This window comes from Poecilia formosa, unplaced genomic scaffold (genome assembly GCF_000485575.1).
Source record: "Poecilia formosa unplaced genomic scaffold, Poecilia_formosa-5.1.2 Scaffold230, whole genome shotgun sequence".
NCBI lineage: Eukaryota > Metazoa > Chordata > Actinopteri > Cyprinodontiformes > Poeciliidae > Poecilia > Poecilia formosa.
This window is the reverse complement of record NW_006800169.1, coordinates 753069-762589: the sequence shown is the minus strand read 5'-3', so window position 1 is coordinate 762589 and position 9521 is coordinate 753069. Positions and strand designations below refer to the sequence as shown.

The 9521-nt window shown below is 39.9% G+C and overlaps 2 protein-coding genes across 2 annotated transcripts in view; both read right to left on the bottom strand.

Annotated features, from left to right (window-relative positions):
• wls (Wnt ligand secretion mediator) overlaps positions 1-4882 on the bottom strand; it is a 17181-nt gene extending 12299 nt beyond the window's left edge. Inside the window, 1 exon segment of the mRNA XM_007568751.2 lies at positions 4468-4882. Within this exon segment, the coding sequence (XP_007568813.1) occupies positions 4468-4573 (106 nt within the window). The 5' untranslated portion in view covers positions 4574-4882.
• A 964-nt stretch (positions 4883-5846) lies between these two features.
• scinlb (scinderin like b) overlaps positions 5847-9521 on the bottom strand; it is a 22500-nt gene continuing 18825 nt past the window's right edge. Inside the window, exons 14-17 of the mRNA XM_007568750.2 lie at positions 7513-7628; positions 7296-7373; positions 7083-7143; positions 5847-6492 (exon numbers count right to left, since the gene is read on the bottom strand). Of these exons, the coding sequence (XP_007568812.1) occupies positions 6332-6492; positions 7083-7143; positions 7296-7373; positions 7513-7628 (416 nt within the window). The 3' untranslated portion in view covers positions 5847-6331. The remainder of the gene's footprint in view (positions 6493-7082; positions 7144-7295; positions 7374-7512; positions 7629-9521) is intronic.

Genomic DNA, 9521 nt, shown 5'->3' with positions numbered 1-9521 from the left:
CAATTAAAAAATAAATCTGTTTCATTTTCAACTTTGAGCATCGACTCCAAATATCAGCATGAAAAAAGCATTTAGAATCCCTTAATACTTTTTAAACACATTAAAGTACAAAACAACCAGAGGACACATGCAAATAATAAGACTGAACAAACTTAAGAAAATATTAAACTGTGTTGAATAAGGTGATAACAGAAATGATGGCAATTAACCCAAATTTCCATCACTCTTTTCACAATGAGATGATGACTAATTTAATATGACGCAGGTTTTATGTGTGTGGGCCGTGGTTGTTTTTTTTACTATATGCAGTTTTTCAGCATATCCTTCAACTGGACAGGAATATTTTCCTACAGTAATGACCCAATCTCAATAATCTGACCACAGTCCCAAACAAGCCATTTTTTAATAATCAGTACAATATTATACATTTTATTATTATAAATAAACTAATTATTAAAAAGTGTTAAAATCTTTCTGCTTTGGGTTCATATATCAAACATAAACAGTACAGATACAGTACTGGAAAAAATAATTCTTCAACTAGTTTTAATTAAAACAAAAAAGTTGCTGGTGTCTGGTGTCTATGGCAACAAAACCAGTTCATTGTAACTTTTTAATGACTTCACCACCTAGCCAACCATCTCCTTACTCAAAACTTTTTATAGTATAACAACAATTGCACAATCAGATTTTAAATATTATGACTTATGTTGAAATTATATATTATATGATATTTGTGTTGCATTATTACATACCAATTTAAAAACGTTACATTTACTGCTGTAAACTTAAGCTAGATCCACTGGTGTTCATACATGGCAACAAAAGGAAGCCCCCAGGGAGTTTAATTACCCTGGGGTGGACCTGTGAGTCCAGCAGGTCCACAATGATGGCCGCCCCCTCAGCCCGCTTGACCCCATGCCATGCCACCGGGTTTGTTGGGAAACAAGAAGGGAAAAGAAAAAAAAAAGAAAAAGCTTTCTTCTCAATTACTCCCGCAGCCCCTGGCTGGCGAGCAAACACAAAGGAATCTGGCTTCATTAAAACCATCTCAGCCAGGAAAAAGCCAAACAAGCCAATTTATCTGAAAAGTAGCTGGAGATGAAAGGGACTGTGGGGAGGGAGTCGGACTCTGGAAGTTCCCAGGTTCAGTCCAAAGACAAACCCAGGTATCTTTAGCAAGAACTCAACCTCTAGCAACTTAGTATAAATGTGAATCAGTGTTAAAAGAAAAAGAGAAAACGACAGACAGACAGAGAGAGAGAGAGAGAGAGAGACAGAGAGAGAGACAGAGAGAGACAGAGACAGACAGAGACAGAGAGAGAGAGAGAGAGAGAGAGAGAGAGAGGATATGAGGAACCCTGACAGCAACTCCTTTTCAGACCAAAGGCAAAACTGAAGATTGACAGCTGGGTTTGGGGGGTTTCTGTGCATCGCTGTCATGACGGGGAAAGAGAAAGAAAAATGTAGGCTCTGTCTTCTACTATAAAGGAATTTGGGGAAAAGGGAAGACGCTCATGGGGGAGTAAAGGGAAGGTAGAGATGCTGCCTGAGGGCCCCACACACACAGCAGAAGATGCGTACAGGAGGAGGTGAGACTGAATAAATTAACTGGAGGAAAGAACTTTTGAGTTTGTTTCAAAGTAGTGCAAATTTAAAGGGGACATCGGTGCTTAATTTGNGGTGATAACAGAAATGATGGCAATTAACCCAAATTTCCATCACTCTTCTCACAATGAGATGATGACTAATTTAATATGACGCAGGTTTTATGTGTGTGGGCCGTGGTTGTTTTTTTTACTATATGCAGTTTTTCAGCATATCCTTCAACTGGACAGGAATATTTTCCTACAGTAATGACCCAATCTCAATAATCTGACCACAGTCCCAAACAAGCCATTTTTTAATAATCAGTACAATATTATACATTTTATTATTATAAATAAACTAATTATTAAAAAGTGTTAAAATCTTTCTGCTTTGGGTTCATATATCAAACATAAACAGTACAGATACAGTACTGGAAAAAATAATTCTTCAACTAGTTTTAATTAAAACAAAAAAGTTGCTGGTGTCTGGTGTCTATGGCAACAAAACCAGTTCATTGTAACTTTTTAATGACTTCACCACCTAGCCAACCATCTCCTTACTCAAAACTTTTTATAGTATAACAACAATTGCACAATCAGATTTTAAATATTATGACTTATGTTGAAATTATATATTATATGATATTTGTGTTGCATTATTACATACCAATTCAAAAACGTTACTGCTGTAAACTTAAGATAGATCCACTGGTGTTCATACATGGCAACAAAAGGAAGCCCCCAGGGAGTTTAATTACCCTGGGGTGGACCTGTGAGTCCAGCAGGTCCACAATGATGGCCGCCCCCTCAGCCCGCTTGACCCCATGCCATGCCACCGGGTTTGTTGGGAAACAAGAAGGGAAAAGAAAAAAAAAAGAAAAAGCTTTCTTCTCAATTACTCCCGCAGCCCCTGGCTGGCGAGCAAACACAAAGGAATCTGGCTTCATTAAAACCATCTCAGCCAGGAAAAAGCCAAACAAGCCAATTTATCTGAAAAGTAGCTGGAGATGAAAGGGACTGTGGGGAGGGAGTCGGACTCTGGAAGTTCCCAGGTTCAGTCCAAAGACAAACCCAGGTATCTTTAGCAAGAACTCAACCTCTAGCAACTTAGTATAAATGTGAATCAGTGTTAAAAGAAAAAGAGAAAACGACAGACAGACAGAGAGAGAGAGAGAGAGAGAGACAGAGAGAGAGACAGAGAGAGACAGAGACAGACAGAGACAGAGAGAGAGAGAGAGAGAGAGAGAGAGAGAGGATATGAGGAACCCTGACAGCAACTCCTTTTCAGACCAAAGGCAAAACTGAAGATTGACAGCTGGGTTTGGGGGGTTTCTGTGCATCGCTGTCATGACGGGGAAAGAGAAAGAAAAATGTAGGCTCTGTCTTCTACTATAAAGGAATTTGGGGAAAAGGGAAGACGCTCATGGGGGAGTAAAGGGAAGGTAGAGATGGTGCCTGAGGGCCCCACACACACAGCAGAAGATGCGTACAGGAGGAGGTGAGACTGAATAAATTAACTGGAGGAAAGAACTTTTGAGTTTGTTTCAAAGTAGTGCAAATTTAAAGGGGACATCGGTGCTTAATTTGGAAGAACGAGGCCCTAAGCAGAATTGCATTTGTGGGCCAAACTTGAGTTAAGTTCAGCACCTAACAGAACCACCTATTCCCCTTTTATACTGTCCATAGTTCACACTTTTTACCATTTTGCATTTAACAAATTGTTCATTTTTTCCGCTGGTATTTATTTTCTGTAGTAATTCTAAAGAGCTTTCCAAAGAGAGAAAATAACTGGATATAAGGCTGAATATTGGCTTAAAAATATAATCACGATATACATTTCATATAAGCCGATACATAATTATTGATTAGTTTTTGTTTTAAATATTTGAAATGCTGCCTAACTGATAACATGACCTTTCCTGTTTTAACCAGTTTTCACTCCCAGTCACATTTTTTACAAAGGCTTACATGGCCCAGATGTTTTGGGGACCCCAAAAACATGCAAATATATACACATTTTTGTTTAGCTTGCAAACAAAGTATTTTATTCAAGTTTCCAAAATAAAACACTAGGCCCAGGTGGTTGGTGGGGTTTGCATGCCTGGGATGCCCTGCTCACAGTACTTCACCTTAACCATGCTACTGATATTAATAGAACAGAGTTGTTTTTATCTCAGGATAAAATGATATCTGAAATAATCAACAGTCAATGAATCAACAGATATGGCAAACTTTAGACAGTGTGGTCAGTTATATTTATGATCAGATTCTTGTGGCCTCAGCAAGCACCAACATAAAATCTCATCTTTTGAACAGGTCGTGTCTGATATACACCTGAGAAAAACTTTTCCCATAGCTCATTGTCATGATTTCTTCTTGGATGTTATAAACCTGGAATTATTACTTTAAGATTTTAGGACTTTATTTTTTTTATTTATAGAAAAGGTGCAATTATGTGGACATTTTAGACTAAACCATTTCCATGTAGACTAAAAAAAAACTAACGTGGGTAGGGCACCAAGCTTGGCTTTAGCCCAGGGGCCCACATCCTGCTAAATCCGGCCCTGCCTCCAGTGTAGTTCAAAGAAAGGAAGGCAGCAGTCGTAGCATGCAGCAAACACTTTGATAGGCAGGCAGTGATTTTAGCTGAGGGTGCTCTCCGCCAGCGTTGTTAGCTACAAGTTAGAGCAGGTCGGCTATTATGTCTGTGAAAAGCTTTTTTTAGACCGATAAAAGTTAAGTGCAACGTCAACAACAAACTATTTTAAACTCCGCGTTTTTTCCCCGTTTCTGCCGTCTGCGTTTTCACAGGCGCGCGGACACCTAGGCGAGCATTAGCTAAGCAGCAGATAAAGTGGGATAAAGGAGAAAAACTTACCAATTAACCCGCCGACCATGAAGGCGAGCGCCTGAAACAAAAGCAGAGTAACTCCCAGTATCACCAACTTTTTGGTGCTCATGTTCTCGATTATAGCTCCCGCCATTGTGAAATAAATGTTTCGTTCCACAACAAAACGAGGGGCGAACAACTATTATTGTTGTGGTGGAAGGAGGAGGAGACGCTGCTTCCTCGACAAGCAGGAAAGACGAGCTGAGCTGAGCTGAGCTGGGCCCCCTCCACTGCTCTGCTCCTGCCTTTCAACTTCGAAGGAGGGGGAAAAAAAGGCAGGAATCACATGACCGAATAGCGCTGTGCTTTATCCCCAAACAGCCAACACGCACTATACCGGGGAAGATCTGCGGAGCGCCACCGCATTGCAATAGAGGCTAGTAATGCAGGTTACGGTGCTGCCAGATGCCTGGAATTGCGCCCCCGTCTGCGGGCTATTTAAAGGAAGCTTTCAGGGGTCCCATCCCACCTAGTGTTCAATAGTCGGCAATAGAATGGAATTTTAACACATTTACTTTCAGTATTATGAGTTCATCGATAGTAGTTTGCAAACAAAACCCCTTTGAAATTGCTAGCTTTCTTATTTATAGATGTACATAAACATTAGCATGTTTTATAATTTCATGTTCTTCTCTGTTCTAGAGGCTAACTACGGGCTCTTGAAGCACTGACTCCAGTCCATGCCTTGTGAATCTCCACCAAATGCCTGAATTGTCTTTGCTTCACAGTCAAATCAACACTGAAGTTAGTTCTGCTTTCTGTACACCTTTGTCTGCCACACTTTTAACCTTCCACTCAGTTTTCTTCTCATTTTTACACTTGGATTCAGCCCACTGTGACCTGCCAGGTTTTTTTTTTTTTAGGATAAACAGTTTTTTCTGTAGATTATACTCATTGAGGAGCTGTAAGTGAGGTATAAGTATAAAGGGAAGGCAATTTGTTTGTCCTCAGGCAGTGAGACATTTCTACATTTCAGCAACTAGACTATTTAAATTGCTTTACATGATGAAAATATGAAACAACAAACAAAAAAAGCATTACATCGGAGTGGGATGATAAAAGTAAAGACGGAACATCAGATTAAAATTAATGTTTCAGTTAACATTAATTGAGTGCAGGTGTAAACAAATAGGTTTTTCCTGTGGTTTAAAGGAATTCAGGGTTTCAGCATCTTTAAAGGTTTCTGGAAGTTTGTTCCAGATTAGAAGAGTAGTCCGGTTGCCTTCGAAAGGACAGTGCAGATGTAGATCAAGATGTTGTCTTCCTTTCTTATTTTATTTATTTATTTTTTAGGCAGATGTTGCAGAATCAGATTTTTCGGTGACATTTGAATTTCACGTCTTTTAAAATGTTCACAGACCCAAAGGTTCCAACGACAAAGTTTTATTCAAAAGCCATTTGCAAACATTTCAGGATTGTTTAAAATGGGAACGAACACACTTAGCGTTTACAAATGTTACACAGTGGGTCCCAAAATTCACAAGCAGGAAATTCAACAAAGAAATGTAGGATGTAACTGGAGTGTGTTCTGTACAATCCTTTCAAATTAAACATGACACAAACAGATATGGGGGGTTTGTCGACTGACGACGGCAGGACACAGAAACAGAGGGGATGTGCTATTTTTGTTTTTCTCATTTTGTTTTTCTTTTTACCTGAGGTTCTTGGTAGGTATTATAATCCCTTGCTATACAAAGGCAACAAGCTCTGATTGTAAACTGAACGAACCTGACAACTGTGATAACATTATTATTGGCACTTAGGTATTTGAATAAAGCAGGAATTAAACTGCAACATGGAGAGCTGAAAGGTAAGGAGTCGGAGTGCAAAGGACAAAGCTGGAGTTCTGTGTTCAGAAACGGGCCCGGATCCTCTCCAGTGGATCCTTGTCCCACATCTTGGGATCCCAAGCCTGGAACCAGCCAGTGAACGTGGGAGGCTCTGCCCCCTGCTTGATGGTGGTGATGGGCAGTCCTTTGCGACCAGACGGATCCGAGTCCACGTAATCCTTGGCTGCAATACGAGAGGTGAAAAGAGAAAAAAAACATTATTTTATAGCTTCTACTCTGCAGACACTAGACGTTTAAAATTATGTTTTCAGCTCAGTCTTAATTAAATTCAGTTTATTTATACAAGCGTGCATGTTATCTCAAGGCTCAGCTCTGAACTTTGACTTCCAAGACAAATCGAACACAGTATGAATATCCATTCTGTCCACAGAATGTCTTGGAAGTTAGCAAGAGGAGCTACAATGTGACGCTAGGGAGAGTCTAGGCTTCCCTACTGGACATGGATCTAACATAAGACGGATGTAAAATAAGTGGAATCAGCACATCTTACAGCAACCTTTTCTCAAACAAAAATCTGAAAACCACTGTACTTAAATTTCCAGCAATTTTAAAAGAATCGTCTATTTTTGTCACACATCTTAGACGTGAAATTTAACTTTTGTGATCATTCTTTAGGGAGCCTAAATGACTGAAAAATGATACATTTATCATCTTCATTAACTTTTCATTTAAGAACCACCCCAGCTGTTCATTCAGAACACCTAACAGAAGAGAATCCCCTCTGTGTTTGTTTACAGCTCTAATGTAACCAACCTATTTTGGGAGCCCCGCTTCTTTCCTCTGCATTCGCCTCATTGCCAACCCAAAGGAAGAGCTGCGGGGAGGAAAGAGACACAATAAGTAAACAGCTCAATCAGGCAGCCTACAGCCATGTGCGATCCTCAAATCAAAACCATGACTCTGCACCGTCTCTGAAGCTTTACGTGCTAAAATTACATTTCAGGAGTGAAAAAACTCTGATCTTACCTGATCCCAGGCATCCAGGATCATGACATCGTCAGTGGCCAGGTCTGACTGTGTGAAGTCTCCTGGCACTTCTTCCACCTGAGCACCAGTGCAAATGGAAACTCAGATTGGCAGCATGCAGGTTTTACTAATGCATTATAGCTCAATGATAAAATGTCTTTAACTAATATATATTAGCATCTATGGATAAAAATGAAGGAAGTTGTTTCCTACTTACAATAAGTCTTCCGGTTTTGTTGGAGCAGCCGAACAGACGAGGAGGTCTGTCTGTGCTCTGCAGGCTCTTTGACGTCTGGTACTCCTTTTTGCCACCCAGAGCAGACCAGAAATCAGCTGGAAAGGAAGAGAAAACAACAGCCGTCAAATGAAAGTAGTTTGCTCCATCTGAGAAACCAACGCTCTACTTGCTTGAAGGTATGTGATTTTTCTTTATGCTAGTCCAATGAGTTCAAGTCCTCAGGCAGTGAGACACTTAAAAAATCACTGGAATGACCAGAGCTTTCTCATCTGGAGCACTGACTAACACAGCGCTGCCCCATCCTCACCTGTTGCTGCACTGCTGGTCAGATGTCTGGCACAAGACAAATGTGACTGCACTTGCTAAATACATGACAGTTATGTCAGCATATTTGTTAAAAGGGAGTATTATGTGTTTTCGAGGTACATGGTGCCATTTTAAAGCACAATTAAATAACTATGTTACCTTTTGCTGCTGTAAAAATGAGATATATATGAATATGACTTAAAAGAAATTTTACGTCCTAATTTAAAGCTTTGAAATTGGGCCTCTGTCTCTTTACAAACTCTTGCTCTTTTTGAAACTCTGCCTTCAGGAAGTTATCAAAACATTGCTCCTCTATTAACCCTTTAGCAAGTTACTTAATGAGAAGTAGATCATATAATGAGCTCAGCAGATGTGAAGTTCCACCAGGTGTTTGCGAATTGCTATGGGCTAGTCTAAAGGATATGAGCCGGAGAAGGCTGCTCTGTAAGGCGGAAGCTTGGAAACTGCACCTCTAAGGAGGAGCTGCGCCTCGAAGGCGGGGCTAAGTCCAACAAGTGTTTTGTACAACTGAATGGCTGCCATGGAGATTGAGGTATTTCTCAAACATGCATGAAGGAATCAAAGCCACACTCCAGGTATGTTTGTGATTAGAGAATTAAAGCTCAAAAAAGTTGATTTTACATGTTGCTGCCCCTTTAAGTCCTTCTTTCACTCCTAGCCCCATGCCTCAATTCCCAACATAATAAAACTCAGAATGAAATCATGTTGTCTTTTGGTTTTGGTGTTCCACACCATGACGGCTCCCATCTCGCTACCCATTAAAAAACGGATTAGGGTTAGGCGTTCATGACTTGGTGGTATTCATGACAGGAAATGAATCACGGCCTTCTTGCTCTGGAGACTAGATGAATCATCTGTATCTAGTCAAAACCAGACCTGAAGCATATGTGCAATAAATTACAGTGATCCCTCACTATAACGCGGTTCACCTTTTGTGGTCTCGCTGCTTCGCGGATTTTTTTGTGCAGTTTTTTTCACAGTGCATTGTGTTCTGCGTCCTGATTGGCTAAACAGTCTCCGAGCTCCTTCTCTACCTGTGTGCCAATAACGTTACTAACGTATTTAAATATAAGAAATACAGATTGGCCATTCAGGAGATGAAAGCTGAAAACTTTGAATGCCTGCTGAAAAAAACTGTGGCCAGAGGCAGCGCAAAACATTGCATAAAAAATTTTATACAATGTATTGTACTGTGTACTGTGATTTTGTTTACATCAATTGGGTAGTAAATAATGAACAAAAGACTCTATTTTCAAAAAATGTATTAAATTATTGTTGAACAACCAACTGACTAGTGTTTTCTCCCAACTTTTGCTGTCAAATTTTTGTGGACTAGTGTAGCGTAGCCACCAGGAGGAGTATGGAGTAAAGTAATTAGCCCATAGATGAGGTAAACTGCTTGTGAGAGCGAAAAAAAATCAATGTCATATCAGTTCGAAAGGCTAGTAAACAGATTCATCAACGACGTTCAATACAATAAATATCTATATTTAGTTTTATAAAGGCGTAATATAATTGGGGAAACCTATCATGGTATATCATGGCTCTGTTGGTACCATGACATACTACTGAAACGACCCTCTGATCCGGTACATGACTGGTTTGAGTTTTAACTAAAGAATAGGGACTTCTGTCTGATGATGTTTCATCAGACAGAAATC